The sequence below is a fragment of the Hypomesus nipponensis genome, chromosome 12 (assembly GCF_054491055.1).
Source record: "Hypomesus nipponensis isolate SF chromosome 12, ASM5449105v1, whole genome shotgun sequence".
Classification (NCBI taxonomy): domain Eukaryota; kingdom Metazoa; phylum Chordata; class Actinopteri; order Osmeriformes; family Osmeridae; genus Hypomesus; species Hypomesus nipponensis.
This window is the reverse complement of record NC_140372.1, coordinates 10,689,916-10,707,899: the sequence shown is the minus strand read 5'-3', so window position 1 is coordinate 10,707,899 and position 17,984 is coordinate 10,689,916. Positions and strand designations below refer to the sequence as shown.

The following is a 17,984-nucleotide window of genomic DNA, read 5'->3' as shown; positions in this document are numbered from 1 at the left end:
TTGTGGTGCAACAGATCGGACTGAAATCCACGTGGGACTTTGAACAACTGTTACCAGCCTTGAGCTACATATCCCACGACTCAGCCACGAGTCGTTGATCAGTTTCTTGGCAACTCAGACTCCGTCAAGCGGTTGTGCCACAGCCGAGCTGAGCTGACCTTGCGCACCGCCCGGAGCTCTGCCTCTGACGCCAGAGTGACGTTAACGGAGTGGGTTTCATATTGGCAGGGCTCCAAGGAGCCTTTTGAACGAGCTTTGTTTCCAGAGGACGGATGTTCATTCTGATCCCATGTTTGCAAAATACACTGTTAAGGATGGACACACGAGGAATATAACAGGTGTGCGCATATGTTCTGGAAACTGGAAGATTTGTTGAGAAGGTAGTCCATTCATTTTCTTCTCTCAAGATATAGTTGGATGAGTTGTCTGCTTAGGATAAATATATTTGATTACAATTTCTTTGTTGTTGAAACATTTACATTATTATTAGTTGATTCCATCGAAGCCTTTCACCATGGTGATTTTATCGGCGGAGTCACCTCCAAGCTCACCCTCCGGCAAGGCGCTGCAGGTCGGTTTCTATGAAATCATCAGGACGTTAGGAAAAGGAAATTTTGCAATTGTCAAACTGGCATGTCACAAAGTCACAAAAACTCAGGTGCGTAATTTTTATTTACGACATTGCTGTTTCCAGTAAACAGTAGCCTGATGGATTCAATCATCATAACTTACTTAATGAAAAGCATTGTTTGATGTCGTTTTGCTGTCTGCGACTTAAGGTGGCCATCAAAATTATTGACAAAACTAAACTAGACCCTTCAGACCTGGAGAAGATATACAGAGAGGTTCAACTCATGAAGCTGATGAATCACCCTCATATCATCAAGCTTTACCAGGTAGGTCATCTCCCTCTCTCCTCAGTGCCTCTTGTTATTTGTTTAAGAAGGTTATGCTTTTTGTTTTTATTATTGGGTTGCGACTTCATTCCCAGACATTATCCCCCCCTCTGAGTTACTGAGTCTCGAGGGGGTTTTAGGGTGGAAAATGATGATGCCTGATGAATCGTTTTAACTATTCCGCTCCAAATATGGCCTTAACCCTTGTGCTGCCTTCGGGTCAAGGTTCACAATGACCCATCGCCATCATCGTGTTGCGACAACTTTACCCAATACAAAAACAAAGTGAAGCATTTTCTTTTAACCTTCGCGCTGTGGTGGTCCGAGACAGCGCGACGGTTAAAAGAAAATGCTTCACTTCATTTTTGTATTGGTAAATTGTCGCAACACGGTGGGTCACAATGACCCAAAGGTTACACACGGGTTAAGCAAATTATCCCTGAAATCCATGTCTTGTAAAAATATCTTTCTTTAATTTGAAGGTAATGGAATCTAAAGACATGTTGTACATGGTGATGGAGTATGCCAAAAATGGAGAGATGTTTGGTAAGTGGAGAGCTGTGTTATTCTTATGACCAAATGTTTATATGACCACAAGTTTCCTCATGTATAACATTCCACATGTTTCTCAATCTCTACACACCACATGTAGATTATCTGGCTTCGTCTGGGCGGTTAAGTGAAGGTGAGGCTCGAAGAAAGTTCTGGCAGATCCTCACAGCGGTGGATTACTGCCACAAGAACCACATTGTTCACCGTGACCTCAAGGCAGAGAATCTCCTACTGGACTCCAACCTGGATATCAAACTAGCAGGTATCCAGAGACAATGTTGGACTATCCACTAATCAGAAAACAAGAGTTGGGAGGAACATCTAAAAGAACGATGCTATGAAACGATCATGCACCGTTTCACTCCGTTCCCCCCATATGACAACGTAAAAATAAATAAACGCAAGTCTCTAACGCTCTCTCTGTTCCTGCATGTAGACTTTGGTTTCGGGAACTTCTTCAGCGAGGGGGAACCCCTGAGCACGTGGTGTGGAAGTCCCCCGTACGCGGCTCCAGAGGTGTTCGAAGGGAGGGAATACGAGGGGCCTTCTCTGGACATCTGGGTGAGGAAGCACACCCTGCGCCACTCTCTGCCGCCCCCCGGTGCGTTCTCTTACACCCCCTCGGGAAGAGCTCTCACTCTGGAGGCAGAGCCGCAGCTCGACGGGCCTGTACCCCAGAGGAACGGGGGTTGGAAGGTTCCGGAACGTGTGCGGGTGCTCACACCTGTGCTCTTCTCCTTGCTCGTCAGAGTCTGGGGGTGGTGCTGTACGTCCTGGTGTGTGGCGCCCTGCCCTTTGACGCCCCGAGCCTGCACATGCTCAGACAGAAGGTCACCGAGGGGCGCTTCCGAATCCCCTTCTTTATGTCCCAGGGTAGGTGGAACATGAGATCACCATCCACACTGATGAATAAATGATGCTGCTTGCATAAAATACCATATAATACCACCAGTATCATCGGGTTACGTTTAGACATTTAGCAGACACTCTTATCCAGAGCGATTTACAGTAAGTACAGGGACATTCCCCCCGAAGCAAGTAGGGTGAAGTGCCTTGCCCAAGGACACAACATCATTTTGCACTGGCAACCTTCAGATTACTAGCCCGACTCCCTAACCACCGCTCAGCCATCTGACTCCTTACAACAACCAATGTTTATAACCACTATTATTGATGAATCAATTCATCATTAACCCAACCATAGTGATGGTGGATGACTCATTGATTCTATAACCTGTGTCTTTTCCCCTCCCTCAGACTGTGAGAGCCTGGTGAGGAGGATGTTGTGTGTGGACCCTTCCAAGCGCATCACCTTGGCCCAGATCAAGCAGCACCGCTGGCTGCAGGCAGACCCCACCGCGGCCCCCCAGGCCCTCCACTGGGCCCTAGCCCCAGAGAAGGAGCCCTTCGTAGGGGAGTACAGCGAGTCTGTCCTGGGAGTCATGCAGACCCTGGGCATCGACAAGCAGAGAACCGTGGAGGTAAGAGGCGGGAGGTTTGGATGACCTACGAAGATAAGCTGTAAATGTGTCCCTTTACAGAGTCAAGAGTTGTTTATTTGTTGTTTTGGAAAGTTTACTTTGCTATCCGTTAATGGCAAGAAATGAATCAGTGTGAAGTGTATGAGCCATCTGGTAAGGACTCTTCAAAGTCAGGTACTATAATCTAATCATTCTCTCCACTCATTATCCTATAAGTCTCTTCAGAGCAGCAGCTACAACCACTTCTCTGCGATTTACTGCCTCCTGCTGGAGAAGATGGAGGAACTGCGCGGCCGGAGGCCGTCCCTGGCCGTGGAGGAGGCGGGCTTCCTCCCAAGCCCCGCCCACGGCAGCCTGCTGCAGACCAGCATGGACGAGACCCAGCACAGAGACCCGGGGGAGGAGCTGGAGGAAGACGAGGAGGAGGAAGGTGGAGGCCGTCAGAAGGTCCTCCCCGTGTCTCTAAACCCCTCCCGTAGACACACCTTAGCGGAAGTCCCCGCTAGCAACAAGCACATTCCACCCCACTGTGAGTAGAGACAACACACACGCGCACTGGTAAAAACACGCATTCCTTCAATCACTCAGGAAGTGCTATGCGCACGTTGGTCCATATCACAACACACCTGTGTGTTCAAACATGCCAGTAAACCTAACCACAATGAACATGTGTCAGTTCCAGATGTTCTGGCAGACACTTCCGGCGAGGGTTCTTTGGAAAGCTGTGAGACGTCCTCCTCCTCCTCCTCGTCCTCCTCTTCCTCATACAATGGCTGCTCCCCGCTGACAACCTCCATCAAAGCTCCTGCCGTAGTCTTGGCCCCTGGAACCCTCAGCCCCACAGAGTCATCCGGCCCACTGCCCCCTCCCCAGGCCCAGGTGTGGGTCCAGGCCCGGGACAGCCTCCCCCTACCGAGGTTCCAGGAGGGCCGCAGGGCCTCTGACACCTCCCTCACACAAGGTACGAGGCTGCTCTCTGCGTCTCTCTCATCCACCGCAAGCCGGCAAACTGTCCGGCCGTCTCCGACAGACAGATGACAAGATTTGTGAGGGCTGGATTCAACCGATCTCTCAGAGTCGGATCTCAGACTTCTCCCGCTCCCCCCCCCCCCCTAGGTCTGAGGGCTTTCCGCCAGCAGCTGAGGGCGGAGGTCAGAGCCAAGGGCCTCCTGGGATTGAACAGGTTTAAGAGTCCCGGGCGTCAGGTGTGGATGCCCCCGACCAGTCCCCGGCTGAACCAAGGGCTGCCCCACTGTGCGCCCTCCAGCCCTGTCGGGGAGGAAGCCCTGCTCCAGCACAGGTGAGGCCAGAAGCGTCTCCTCCGTGTCAGCTCTCCTAGACCCAGTCTGGTCCAGGGGCCGGTCCCTTCTGACTCTTCTTCTCTCCCTTCCTGACAGCAGAGTCGTCCAGATCCCGCTGCATCACTTTCTCCCCAGCGCCTGCCCTCAGCCGCCCGTTCTGTTCCTCCCTCACCCGAACGCCGCCTCTCCCCTCGCCCCTCCGCCTCCTCCGCCTCCCTCTTTCGACGCTCCCCACCCACGCCCGCCGTCCTACGTTCTACAGACCCCCGCGCCTTTCGCAGACTTCTCCCGCCATCCCTCCCCCCCGTCGCCCCCCCAGTCCTGCTTCCATCCGTGCTCAGAGCAACCCTTGGATTTATCCTCCTCTTCCTCCTCCTCTCTGGCCATGGTGGCGTCCACCGCTCAGCTCTTGAAGACGAGTCTCCACATTCACCAGGGCCCGCGGGCGGAGGGTCTCACCCAGCACCAGGCCCAGCATCCGCTAGCCCAGGCCGAGAGGAGGCCTCGGGCCAGCCTGCATCCCTACACCTACACCCAGAGTCTCCTGCAGCCCCAGCCTCTTTTCCCCACCGCCTTAGGCAGACTGGAGCCTGCGCATGGCCCATAGCACTGGGACGCTCAGAAACCATGGGGGTTCTTCCCAGGGATTAACAAACACAAGATGGCTTCTCTGACCCGATAGTCCTACTGGTTGACGTTTTCTGTCAGGTTGTTTGAACCATACCCTTGTGCCTTTTGTACCAGCGTGCAATCATAGTAGCACAGTTCGCAAACAAAGTATCACTTTCAGAACTGCGTTTTGTAGGTTATTTTCTATGTTTGCAGTATGCTGTTCAATCAACTGTATTACTGGTAAATGCGTGTAATACTTTGTATTGTAAGCACGTACTATCTGAATATGCATGTGTTAGAGTTGAATATATTTATTTAAATAAATTAACTAATCAACGTCAATATTTTTTTGTGGATGGTTGTTACTGTATTTCACATACCGCCCACAGGCATGTAATAGTTGTTGTAGTCAATTAGTTAATTGAGCCGGCAGTCTAGGTATTAAGTAGTGTGTATCGCATAACACAATAAAACTGATACGATCTGCTGTGCAACCCGAACCACGTTAAGCATTCCAGCGCTCTGCGTGCGTGCGTCATTCAATGCACTGCTGACCCCTGGAGAGTTGATCCTTTTATCTTTCCAGCCCTCCTTAGCGTCCTCCTCACTGTCCCCCACCCCCCCCCCCCCCCACCCACCCCAAGTCTTGGTGTCTCCTTTCTCCCTTTTTCCTTTCCTCCGACACCTAACTTTTCTTTCTTATACGTCACTGAGAGGTGTTGTAGACAATGTGGTGCTGCAACAAACAGTCTCTGTTAGAATAAAATGTCATCATTAGTCTAAGTTAGTAGAGGACTCGTAGTCAGAGAGATGCTGTGGACACAGGGGTTGCCTTTTTGTTAATTGTACAACTTTATTGTGTATACCTTTTAGTAGACTTCTTGGGTGATGGTCAGATATCAGTTGGACAGGGCTAACACTACAGGACAGGAAATATTCAATGACAAAAGAGAAGGGTTTGGAAAAGTTGACACAGGAATGGAAAAAGCCAGGTGGGTGGGTAAGTCTAGGATGGTCTGAACTGTACCCCAACTATCTTGCCCCTCTTCTCTTTCTCTCGTTCAAATATGCTCAGAAGAGCGTTGTAATATGGGGAGTAGGGCAAGCAGAATGGCCACGTGGGGAAAACACTTGGCTCTGGGAAACCTACCCATGGTGTTCTTAGGGTGACAGCTCTTGGGTTGACAGAGGAGGTAGAAAGCTAGGGTCATGTAATCCTCTGTTCAACCCTTAAAAGGTACCTGCCCCACCTCCCCCAACCACCCCTCTCTTTATCCATCCTAATGGGAAGTGAATCATCATAATCATAACAAGAATATTAATATTATCATAATGTTCTAGAATCATCTAAAGAAGGAGAATATATTAGGCTACAAAAACACTGATATCCTTTAGGGGTGGGGGGTCAGGGGAAGAGGGAGGTGGAGAGGGGAAGGGAGTAGAGTGGAGCCTTGGAGGGGGGGGGGGGGGGGGGGGAGGGAGTAGAGTGGAGCCTTGGAGGGGGGAGGGGGGTAGGGAGGGTGTGCACCCCCGCGCCAGGCCCCAGCCGCATGGCTGCTTTGTTTGGAAGAGAAGCCCCTGCACGTGCCCTCTGCCACCCCCTGTGCCCTCCATGGTTCCACCTGGTCGCCGGCTGGCGTCCACTTAGGAGGATGGGGCAGCGTTAGGCTTATCGTCACGGGTGACTGGGATGCTGCGGTCGCCGCGGCCGGACTCGTTGCCCCCGCTGACCTTTGGGCCGTTCAGGGACAGGAGGCCATCGGTGGTCAGCGTGCAGGTGATCGCTGATTGGTCCACGTTGGAGGGGAGGCGGTAGCGGCGGTGGAACTCACGAGAGATGTAACCATGGTCGTCCTGTGAAAGAGGGAAGAGACATGAAGATTTGCAAGGAGAGAGTGGTCAGGGATTTTGTGTCCGGTTAGAGGTGTCTCGGTCATATGTGTTTCAACAGATCCCTTACACTTCTGTTCTTTCATTTTCAGCTGCGTTTGTTTTGGGAGGAAAACTTAACTTCATATACGCAGATTAGCCTGGATTATTTGTAGGCTGAACAAATAAACTCTGACTTCTCGGAATCTTATGGGTAATGACGCACAGATGACGCAAGAAAAATCCCAAATCGCTATTGTTTTCCTCAACGCGTCTCTCACTCTTTGTCCCATGAGGAACATGGCACGTTAAAATAAACTGAAACCAGGAACAAATGGCCTACATTGATGTGAACCCAAATACCTTACCAATAAAGTACTTCAGCATAATCAAAATAGCCTTTGCATTTAGGGCTTGGCAAATGAAATGACCTGATAAATTGCCTCCTGTTGGCTCCAGACCAGACTGCCACAAGCATTTCCCAGCTATATGTTTTGTGAGAAGGTTAATAAAATGTACAGGACCACAGGTTAAAATACAATGTCATGGGGGTCATTGTGTAAAAATGTTCTATTTAAAAGAATAAATAGTTTGGGATTTTAAATAAACTTGTAATTGCATGTGTATGTCCAATTGGACTGGGGGATGGTTAGCCCTGGGGCCTGTTCACTGACTTGACAACAAACAGTGTTGACACTGTCTGCTGCTTCTGTTACATCAGCTGCTGCCAAACCATGTCTGTAACTGACAGCTGTCAGGCAATATCCTCTCTTGCTCTCTCTCTCTATCTCTTCTTCTCTCTCTGTGTCTCTAACACACAAACACACACAACACACACACACACACACGCACACTAAAGGGTGGCGCTCACCTGTCTTTCTCCATGCTTGCCTTGGATCTCCACGTAGTCGTCGGTGATCTTCACGTTGAGCTCATCTGGGGAGAAGTGCTTGACGTCCAGGTGGACGCTGAACTTGTCTCTGTCTGATCTCACCTGGGAAACAGAGATGGAGATGGAAAGAGGGTATGAAAGAGTGAGAGCAACGGCAAAAGGGCAAATGTCAAGGTGGGCAGGAGATTGGGTGTGAATCTGTCAAATGGACAAACAGAAAGCTTTGTGTTGTAGCTCATATAAAAGTTAGTTAACTTGTGATTAACTGCAGGTTTCGACTGTTTGAATCCTGCTGCTGGGACATGTTAAAGAGATGAAATGATTGCTGGCTGTTTGCTATTTGCTGTCGCTGCTGTTTGAAATTATAGCTTTGCATTGTAGTGACAGTTTGGTTGACTTTGATAAAACCATACGCCGAGGCTAGCATCAATAGCTACTACCAGATGATTCCCCATATTGTTTCCATTCTGGATGGACAAGTATATTTGATTCTGTTCTGTTTTAGTTAGTCTATTTAGTATATTTTAGTACAAAATGGCTGCAGACCTGACTGAATGTATACCCCCCAGGTTTTCAACTTTCATCTCCTCCAACAACAGTCAAATCTGAGACTTTTTTGAGCAACCCTAAAAACAAAGTTAACACATACATCTCCTTCAACTGAATCTGATTTTTAAATTCAAAAGCCCAAGGCACTGCATCTTCTCTATCTTTCCCTCTCCCTGAGGCCGCCAAAGGCCTATTCTAGTGTTTTGGATGGAGAAAGTGGAGCTCCATAAAGAGCATTACCTCAGAGATGCCAGAGTTGGAGGAATCCATGAAGTTGCGGAAGAGCGACTGTCTGTAGTAGGGGCTGATGGTGGAGGCGGTGTAGGGGAAGAGGTCATAGTCGAACATTCCCTCTCCGAAAAACTGGTCGAAGAGGCGGGCGGGGTAGAGGGAGCCCATAGCGCGTCTGAACCAAGGGTGCTGGATGGCAATATCCATAGTGTCTGACTTGGCTTGGGTCTAGCTGGGCTGGGGCTTAGGCAGGTTCTAGCTGGGCTGCTGGATGGCGGTCGGCACGGGGTCTAGCTCGGTGCGAGGCGTGCAGCGAAGGTGGCGGAGACAGAGGAGGAGAGGCGAAGGCCGTGAGAGCGAGCGGAGGTCCCAAGTGGCGTGTGTCCTCTCTCCTGCAGCCGCCCTCTCTTTATATACCTGAGGGGCAGAAAAAGGGGCTTTAGAGTAGATCTCTCTGGAATGGCATTATCTCATGGTGGGATGGGCCCAGTCAGCAGAATCCTCGGGGTGCACGCTGACCCTCTCGCCACGCATGCTGGCCCCCCGGCGGGAGGCAGGGGCGCAGCGGGACCCCGTGCCAGCGGTCGCCGAGGGTCTGCCAAAACAAACCGCGCTGATGAGTGGGATGAAGACAGCGGAGAACGTACGGAGAGAGAGAGAGAGAGAAAGAGAGAGAGAGTTAGAGAGAGAGAGAGAGAGAGAGAGGGAGGTCAGACAGAGGAGGGTGGACAGGTGATGAAGAATGCATGATTGTGTACACACAAGCACGGGCTGCAGGGTGCCATTATGACATGACGGTGTTGTTGTGGTTCGATGGAAGATATGTTTAGTTACAATGTCGGGGACGGGGCTTTGAGGGGAAGAAAAACAACAACAAAAACACGGAGCAGAGTCGACTTGAGGGTGAACTGTTGAAACATCAGGGACCTTGGTTATTTCGTAGAGGTTGTATGTACTGTGTAGTAGATGCTGTGCGTGATTCCTTTACAGGACATGACCTAGCTCTGTCTGTATCTATAATGAGGTATGCTACATTCATGGAAAAGGAGTCCACACCCAAACAGTCTGCACCACGCCCAGCGCACCACCAGTTCCCATGGCTCTGATCCCGCTCACGGTGACTTCCCGCCGCGACCGTTCACCGCTGCATTAGCTTAATCCCACCAGGCTTTCACCCACGCCAGTACAGAGGCTTACCCAAAGTACCAGCCAGGCCCTTTTCCAGCCCGCAGACCCCAGTGCCAAGACCAACCAGCCTGGCCAGGGGCAAGCCAGCGCTTAGGGGGCATTGTGGGGCTGGTAGAGGGCTTTTGGAAGGGCAGGGGGGGGTAAAACAGGGGGCCGGACGTAGAAGGGGTTAGGCCCTGGCTGGATTTGAGCCCTGTCAGCATGTTTGGGGGCAGAGTTTTTTTTCTCAATGAGGTGGACAATAGAGGAGTTTGCGCAGGCCTACTACACCAGGGTGCTCACTGAGAGCAGGCAGGGGCTGACCGGGCAGGGCCTGTGTTTGTCAGCTACGGTTGTTTCATGAGGACCTGAGGACCAACGTTTCTATGATTCTATAGGATGGAGAGACCCCAGAGCAGCAGGGCATTCAAGTTGTTTCATGTCTTCTGTACTGTCTGGGTGGTTAGAAGGCATTCAAGGGCTCTACACATGTTACAGCAGACTAAATACTCCTTATTTATAACAGTGAATAATCTGGCCAATGTCTTGGCGTCTTGACAACAGATTCAAAGCTTTCTACACATTCAAGTCAAAGCAGGCCTTAAGTAGTGCCCTATTTATTCAGAATATGCCAGCCTACAACCAAAAAATACTGTATATTGTGTTGAAGTTCATCTGTTGCAAGTCTCTCATCTCCCCCTTGTGGCAATAATGTGTAACTGCTGCAAGACCCAATTTACAAGGATTCCATAATATAAAAGAGACCTTCATGCGGGCATAGTTTGCACAGACTAATAGTTATGCCGATCTGAAATATATCATAAAGCAAGGCTAACAAAGTACAGCGTCATGCAATACCAGCAACAATAAACAAAACATACAAAAGAAAACGTAAATTAAAAATAATTTAATGATCCCATAATAGTCAACATTTATTGACAGTGAATCATCAATTAAGACTTTTCTGTGCGATACATTCAGCATTCGATACAGGACAACCAACATGATCTCAATACCCTTGCTCCATTTAGTCCTACAGATCCCAATTGGATAACTTCATCCAAAAAGATTTATAGATGTTCATGTTGAAGTCAGTTCATGTTAACAAGATAACGTTTTCGAGGTCTGTTCTTCAAACTTATTAGGTGTATTGTAACTTATACCATATGGCTATATGGTGAATATGACAGATGAATATGCAAATCTAATTTCAATAAGAGAATACAGATAGAAAGGGCTAAATTAATCAAATTCACAGTTTAAAGCAGCAAAACACTCATATGTCAAGCTTTTTTAATAACCAAAAAAGCTTGTTTAATAACCCAAGCTAAGATTCCTATTGTATAAGCCTTCTCTGTATTAAGCTGTATTCTTATAATACCTACATAACAATAACATGATTGTTATAGGAATCAAAGATCAACTACGAGAAAGGACAACCAAGACAGGAAAGCAAATGAACGGATAATGACACATCGGTGTTACCCTCTATTTGACACAGCCACTAACAGTACTGCTGCCTGTGTGTCTGTGAGTGGGTCCTGTGCAGCGTTCAGGCACTACGCGCCCTTTCACGGTTCTTCGGCGCACTCCGATAAGGACCTCTCCCTCTTCTCCCGAGCTGTGACGAAGTTGAGCAGGTCGATGGCGGTCACCACACCAAACACCATCTGCTTCAGACTGGGGGAGCCGTCTGTTAGGTCTGTGGGAGGGGAGGAAGGAGGGAGGGAGAGGCTGAAGGGTGGTGGAAGAGAGACGCACCGCACCTGGACTCGAACGCTGACACCCAGCCGGCCTGGTGTGGCGTCACGATCGAGGCATTACAGGCATCCGACATCGCACCCTCTCAGCCATGCAGAGATGACGCAATGCCTGTGGAACATTTCTTACTGCTGGCTGGAGCCAATGTGGAAACAAACAAACAAGGGTGTGTGTGTGTGTGTGTGTGTGTGTGAGATTGTTTGCCGAGTTGCCTCTTCTGGCCATTACTGGACTAGACGGAGGGTGGGGATAAGGCACCTGGAAACTCTCTGCTTAGATCACCGTGATACTATTGGACTACTGAACTCTGATGCTGGCGTTTCACCATGTGTACTTGCACAGTGACCTGCTATTACATAACAGCACACACAGCCAGACGCACACATGTCCCTGGAACACCAGTTTAAATAGAGATGTTTATGTACTCTGGATGGAGAGTGTACTCATCCCTTCGAGCGAGAGTGTGAGAGAGACTCACACTGGATCTGTTCGTGCACCACCAGGGCAAAGTGGTCAATCTCCAGGATCCGGGACAACTTCCCCAGGTTGTCATTCAAACGAATCTGAGGAGAGGGAGAAAGATTCAAAACATGCGTACACCCACACACACACACACACACACACACACACACACACACACACACACACACACACACACACACACACACACACACACACACACACACACACACACACACACACACACACACACACACACACACACACACACACACACACACACACACACACACACACACACACACACACACACACACACACACACACACACACACACCAGGACTTATGAGGATTCCAGTGACCGACCTGTTTGAACTGCTTGTAGAGCACCTTGCTGACAGGGTCGGAGGGCTTGACCTTCCCAGCCAGGACAGAGGCCAGCATGTTCCCCAGGGTCACCATGCCCAGGATCAAACTGCACACACACCCACAAACTCATGTCAGCGTACGATGAACCCACGCCAAAGTACACAAGCCCCAGTTGAACTCCACTGGATCGATAAAATACAAAAACAACAAGTCCAGAACGCGCCCCACACGTGATCCCTGATCACGAGCACCCTACCCAGCCTCGTCCACCACAGGGGCCTGGTCGAACGCCTTCTCCTTCAGGATCTTGATGGTCTTCTGACAGGTGACCGTGGGAAGGACGGTCAGGGGGGCCGACAGGTTCAGACCCTGCAGTTTCAGATTCCACCACCTGGGAGTGAAACACACACACACGGTACTTCAAATCATGATGTATTACTACATTTTTCACACACTTTTAGAGGACAAACACATTCTCTGTGCACACACACACACACACACACACACCAGGGTTTGGACACCATGATGTGCTCCTCCCTCAGGAAGCCCTTCTGGAACATCCACTTGTCACTCAGGAACTTGGACCTAAGAATGAATGCAGAGACATGACACTGGTAAATGCGTCATCTCATAGACTAATGGGGCTGCAGATCAGTTGAGACCGAGATCTGACGCGACAGCTGCAATACCAAACAAGGCCACAGGGAGTCCGCATAAACGAGTGTGACCCCAGTGTGAGCATTTGTCATGTCGTAATTCTCATTGCACCACAACGCAATTTCTGAGACACACAAACAAACACACACGGCTCCTCACATGTAGTTGCGGATGGAGTCTGGCAGGATGACCACACAGCGCTGGCCCTCCTTCAGCTCCCTGGCCATCCTGACCGCCGCGGCCATGGCTGTGCCTGAGCTGCCCCCTGGGGCAGAGGGACAGAGACGGGTCAAACGCCACTCCTCCTCTTCCTCCAGAAACACACTCCCTTTCACCTTTGAATTCATGTTTATGTGACCAAATCAGGCTAAACCGGGTGTTCCGTTATAGCCCGGGTCAAGGACAGGGGAGAAGGAGAGGGGGAGGAGGACAGTGAGAGGGGGAGGAGGAGAGGGAGAGAAGGAGAGGGGGAGGAGGACAGGGAGAGGAGGAGAGGGAGAGAAGGACAGGGGAGGAGGAGAAGGAGAGGGGGAGGAGAGGGAGAAGGAGAGGTAGAGGGGGGAGAAGGAGAGGGAGAGGAGGAGAGGGAGAGGGGGAGGAGGAAAAGAGGAGGAGTAGAAGGAAAGGGGGAGGAGGAGGAGGAGAGGGAGAGGAAGGAGGAGAGGGGGGGAGGAGAGGGAGAGGGGGAGGAGGAGAGGGAGAGGAGAGCGTACCACACAGCAGCCCCTCGTCTCTGATGAGCATGCGGGACATGTTGAAGGAATCCTCGTCATTGGACTTGTACCAGCTGTCCACCACCTGAGGCAAACACACACTGTGAGCGTGGACGCGTTGTGTTTGGACAGGCAACAGTTACTCTCCAGGTACACTGTGTCTCTGGAGAAAAATCGCAGGCGATGTGTTTTGACTGCGTGAGACAGGGCGTGAGTGAGTGTGTGTGAGAGAGTGAGGAGAAGGAGAGAGCGCGTCTGCCAGTATCTGCCACGTACAGATCTGTCCAGCACGGTGGGGATGAAGTCGTATCCGATGCCCTCCACCTCGTAATGGGTCTTATCGGTCCTGTTGAGCTTTTCTGGTTCGGCCAGAATGGAGCCCTCAGGGTCCACACCTACAATCTACGCATACACATTCACACGCTTGTAAGAAGGAAAAAAAATACCTCATGAGTCATCGAAATGTATGGAACATTCCAGATTAGGGGTCTCACCTTGATGTTGGGGCATCGCTCCTTCAGTTTGCGGGCGATGCCAGTGATGGTGCCACCTGTGCCGGCACCTGCCACCAGCATGTCCACCTTGCCTGGCGGGTTGTAGACCCGGGAAGGAAACGCAATGAGCTCCGACACATCAAAACCATGATAAAGGTTTCCCTTCGGCAAACCTCACCATCACACTGCTCCAGGATCTCCTCAGCGGTAGTGTCGTAGTGGGCCAGGGGGTTGCTGGGATTGCGGTACTGGTCCAGGATGTGCGAGTTGGGGATCTCGTTTTTCAGACGCCAAGCCACGCCCACGTGCGACTCGGGCGAGTCGAAGCGAGCGCTCGTGGGTGTCCGGACAATCTCGGCCCCGAGGGCTCTCAGAACATCCACCTGTGTACTCACACACACACACCAAAATGATCAACTGGCTACTACTACACCATTTCAAAGCAGGATATTTACACTAGGGAGTCCTATTTGTCATGAGACAGATGTCACCTTTTCCATGCTCATCTTCTCAGGCATGACGATGATGCAGCGGTAGCCTTTCACAGCAGAGGCCAGGGCCAGGCCGATCCCTGACACACACACACACACACACACACACACACACACACACACACACACACACACACACACACACACACACACACACACACACACACACACACACACACACACACACACACACACACACACACACACACACACACACACACACACACACACACACACACACACACACACACACACACACACACTTAGAGAGCACTGAAATAGCTGAGAAATCAGACATTTACTAAGGGTGTATAAACAAACATAAATATACACACACGTACACAAACACACATATCTAAATAAATACACACGCACACAGAGTCGTAGTTACCTGTGTTCCCAGAGGTGGGCTCTATGATGGTGTCTCCAGGTTTAAGGAGGCCCGCCCTCTCTGCATCCTCCACCATGCGGAGACTGATCCTGTCCTTCACACTGCCGCCCGCGTTGAAGTACTCACACTTGGCCACTGTGCGCACGGACACAACACACACACACCAGCAGGCGTACTACATTAGGAAAACAGATATCATGTGTTGTCCTAAATATACTAGTAAAGCGATGTTTCTTTCACGAAACTGGTGGGAAATGTCTACTACCCCAAACAACTATTACTGCCAAATTGTCCCCCCTTCAATAATCCTCCAAAGGATTATAAAATATTTTTTCCACAAATGTCCTTTCATTAAGCTATAACTAGCCGGTCCAGCTCCCAAATCTATTGTGCATGGTACCATACACAATATCATTTGGCTTCCAAAATCTACTCAAATGCTAGTAAAAAAGGTTTTAGAGTGAAATCTATTTCACATGAATTCCTAGAGCTAGTTAATCCAAAGCCGTTCAAATCACGACTCGTCATGGTAGCCCATGTGTAACAGCTTTGTAGTATGACTACTAGATCAAGACATTTGAATGTTAAGCAGGAAGGCTTTTGTCTGAGTCCATAGAAGCCCTTTGGGTCAAGGCAAGCTTTTATCATTGTGGGATTTCCTTCTAACTTTTTGAGAGAAAAGCAAGCGAGTCACGTAGTTTGCCCTGGACATGGGCACTGTCTCAAGCTATCCCCATTTCTCCGATGAAGATCAGAGAGATCACGTACAAGAGTGTCCGCCTCACTTAACAGTGCTGCCGTCTCACAGTTCCATTTTACTCCCATCATCCAAATAAAATACAGTTGGGGACATCTGATTGGTTACCATCATGAGGAACTCACGGATTTCACATTTGAGGCCAAAGGTTTTGGGGATCTTGTTGATGCGCACCAGGGGGGTGTCTCCGATCCTGCGCAGTATGTCTGGGAGGATACTGGGGTGGTCAGTCCTGGCAGGGGGCCGGGGGAAAGTACACAGTCAACACTCAGCACAGAGCTAACATCAAAGTCATAAATGAACTATCCATTTTTCCACATAACGCATTTTTAGGTTCTCTTATCTAAAAGATTATGGACGTTCATTTGAGGGGCAAACCAACATTGTGTTGTGTCAAAAGTGCATTTCAGTTCACGAGAGATAAAAACAAAGGTTAACACATATGGGGTGAGTAGCCCAGTCGTACTTTGGTGGGTGGGTATGGGGGGAGTCGGCGTGCGACGCGCCCAGCCTCCAGGTGCACTTGCTGGGAAGGTCGGGGCGGATCCACTTCCTCTCGCCAGCTGCCTTTCCCACATTCAGCCTGACGGGCAGGTCCCCGTCCCCTACCTCAGCCATGGAGGACAGAGAGAAGGGGCCGTCCAGGACTTTGACTCCCTTAACATCACCGTTGGTGTGGGCTCGCAGCTTGGCAGCATGGGGGCACCCAGGGCCAGCGGGATTCGGCAGGGTGCTTTCTTTGGAGGAGGGAATTGAAGGCATGGTCATCTGGTGGAAGGAAGGTGAACGATAAAAAAAGATAGATTATCAGTTAACAGTGACGTGATCGGTAATCTTTCCAATTAGCCGTTGTTTTTGTTTCACGCAATTCAGTACAAAATAAATACAAAAAAATAAATACAAACATCCAAAACAATGGGCCAAACATTCATTTTCATTGTTCCAAAAGCTCCTCTCTGCCCAATCATCAATTTGCATTGAAGTTATTAAATAAGGCTATATGAAACCCCTCAACATCATTAGCAGTCAACATGATTTAACAGGAGCGCACACACACTGAGCTACACTTACACTATATTAAGGAAGGAGTAACTTGAAGCACTCAAATGGACGTAAAACATTTGGACGCCACAGTGAAAGGTCAAACAAGGAGCCGTCGTGAATATGGACGCCAGAAAGGTCGCTTTCCAAGAAGCTGAATGGAATTCTGGGAGTGGCTGCTGTTGGTATCGTTCCACACACACTGTGGCTGGCTAGTAACACTATACTCTCCCTTAACAAGTTGACTTGCATAAAGTACAGTACAAAATACTTTTCCATAGCGTAAATGGCCATGTGCTATCCCAGCATAGATGATTCATTCCATTTGGTTGCAATCTTATGCTTGAATTGACATGAGATGACCTCTGATGATATAGTGTACAATACTAAGCAACTGTTCAGCTGGAGCCTCTTTCCACACTGGGCAGAAATAATATCCTTGCACATTAGTGACTTGATTTGAGAAGTGAAAACAAGTGTTTAGTAATACCAATCCAAGACTGGCATGAACTCTTTATGATAAGACTCAATTACAACACAACCACAAATGAACTAATGCCCACGCTTGCTGTTTAATACTGAAATGTTTTATCACTGACTGGGGGAAAGCAGCAGGACCTTTGAAACTGTAAAATAGACTGTTTCCGACATGCTGAAGGAGAAGTGAATTAATATAAAGTAAATGTATCCATGAGGAACAGCATTAATCTGTCAGGGTATCAAGAATCGGTTCATTGGACCAAAGACAAACGGTTTGCTGTCAAGAACTTGAAGCAACTTGCAAGAAAGTCACATGGGCTACTAAAGTAACAACGTTGTACGTAGGCTTGATCTGTCCCCTTTACAATTATAGTTTATGTTTGGGAAATGAACGCACTAAACTTTGACACAATCAACTTTTACAATTGTCTTTATACATTGCACTACTAGAAAATATCTTACAAGACTAGAACACGTGGAAATCATCCAGTTCTTAGAAATACTTACCTAAATGAGTGAATGAGCCCCGGGGACGAGAGCTGTGGTCCAGAGTAACCGGACGTTCATAGAACTAAGGACGAAAACGAACATTTGTCGCAAACTTTGACAAGATTAAAAAAACGATTGGCCAATTAGCTAGAGAATAAGATAGGTTTCCGCATGGCTCTGATTGGCTACGGCATGGGCGTCTATTGGTTTTTCTTATCCAACCAAGGGAGAGGAGAAGTCAGTGCAGACGTTTGTGAAAACAAACGCAATTATGTCAATATGAACTTCTTCTGGTTTACAATGTTGCTGGAATGCCCACATTAGGTACCAGA

At 49.2% G+C, this 17,984-nt stretch overlaps 3 protein-coding genes across 6 annotated transcripts; 1 reads left to right on the top strand and 2 right to left on the bottom strand.

Moving 5' to 3' along the window:
* The first annotated feature begins 151 nt into the window (after positions 1-151).
* LOC146261063 (serine/threonine-protein kinase SIK1-like) lies at positions 152-5,184 on the top strand. 4 transcript variants are annotated; one of them, XM_084667513.1, is made up of 12 exons: positions 152-380; positions 491-658; positions 780-896; positions 1,379-1,442; positions 1,549-1,710; positions 1,885-2,009; positions 2,198-2,321; positions 2,706-2,929; positions 3,146-3,458; positions 3,612-3,890; positions 4,046-4,229; positions 4,327-5,184. In XM_084667513.1, the coding sequence occupies exons 2-12, from the start codon at positions 515-517 to the stop codon at positions 4,835-4,837; spliced, it is 2,247 nt and encodes a 748-aa protein (XP_084523639.1). In that variant the 5' UTR covers positions 152-380; positions 491-514; the 3' UTR covers positions 4,838-5,184. The 4 variants fall into 4 exon arrangements, with proteins under 4 accessions (XP_084523639.1, XP_084523636.1, XP_084523638.1 ...); XM_084667510.1 differs by having other exon boundaries at positions 156-380; positions 3,606-3,890; XM_084667512.1 differs by having other exon boundaries at positions 221-380; positions 3,606-3,890; positions 4,330-5,184.
* A 1,161-nt stretch (positions 5,185-6,345) lies between these two features.
* Positions 6,346-8,927, bottom strand: cryaa (crystallin, alpha A). Its single transcript, XM_084668060.1, has 3 exons — positions 8,393-8,927; positions 7,583-7,705; positions 6,346-6,696 (listed from the first exon to the last, which is right to left on the bottom strand). The coding sequence occupies exons 1-3, from the start codon at positions 8,588-8,590 to the stop codon at positions 6,487-6,489; spliced, it is 531 nt and encodes a 176-aa protein (XP_084524186.1). The 5' UTR covers positions 8,591-8,927; the 3' UTR covers positions 6,346-6,486.
* A 1,515-nt stretch (positions 8,928-10,442) lies between these two features.
* On the bottom strand, positions 10,443-17,793 carry cbsa (cystathionine beta-synthase a). Its single transcript, XM_084668005.1, has 15 exons — positions 17,671-17,793; positions 16,109-16,410; positions 15,768-15,874; positions 14,886-15,020; positions 14,495-14,574; positions 14,182-14,386; positions 14,004-14,095; positions 13,786-13,911; positions 13,510-13,594; positions 12,956-13,061; positions 12,647-12,724; positions 12,396-12,530; positions 12,137-12,245; positions 11,790-11,874; positions 10,443-11,252 (listed from the first exon to the last, which is right to left on the bottom strand). Exons 2-15 carry the CDS (start codon positions 16,408-16,410, stop codon positions 11,122-11,124), a joined length of 1,776 nt encoding a protein of 591 aa, XP_084524131.1. The 5' UTR covers positions 17,671-17,793; the 3' UTR covers positions 10,443-11,121.
* Between the last annotated feature and the right edge of the window lie 191 nt (positions 17,794-17,984).

What these genes read in the sequence shown, in the direction of transcription:
- LOC146261063 (XM_084667510.1), top strand. Translation starts at nt 515, where the DNA reads ATGGTGATTTTATCGGCGGAGTCACCTCCAAGCTCACCCTCCGGCAAG. An exon ending in ACAAAGTCACAAAAACTCAG is followed by an intron (nt 659 to 779) that starts GTGCGTAATTTT and finishes CTGCGACTTAAG; the next exon opens with GTGGCCATCAAAATTATTGA. An exon ending in CCTGGATATCAAACTAGCAG is followed by an intron (nt 1,711 to 1,884) that starts GTATCCAGAGAC and finishes TCCTGCATGTAG; the next exon opens with ACTTTGGTTTCGGGAACTTC.
- cryaa (XM_084668060.1), bottom strand. Translation starts at nt 8,590, where the DNA reads ATGGATATTGCCATCCAGCACCCTTGGTTCAGACGCGCTATGGGCTCC. An exon ending in CCAACTCTGGCATCTCTGAG is followed by an intron (nt 7,706 to 8,392) that starts GTAATGCTCTTT and finishes TCTGTTTCCCAG; the next exon opens with GTGAGATCAGACAGAGACAA. An exon ending in GCAAGCATGGAGAAAGACAG is followed by an intron (nt 6,697 to 7,582) that starts GTGAGCGCCACC and finishes CCTCTTTCACAG; the next exon opens with GACGACCATGGTTACATCTC.
- cbsa (XM_084668005.1), bottom strand. Translation starts at nt 16,410, where the DNA reads ATGACCATGCCTTCAATTCCCTCCTCCAAAGAAAGCACCCTGCCGAAT. An exon ending in CCCCATACCCACCCACCAAA is followed by an intron (nt 15,875 to 16,108) that starts GTACGACTGGGC and finishes GCCCCCTGCCAG; the next exon opens with GACTGACCACCCCAGTATCC. An exon ending in TCTACAAGCAGTTCAAACAG is followed by an intron (nt 11,875 to 12,136) that starts GTCGGTCACTGG and finishes CCCTCTCCTCAG; the next exon opens with ATTCGTTTGAATGACAACCT.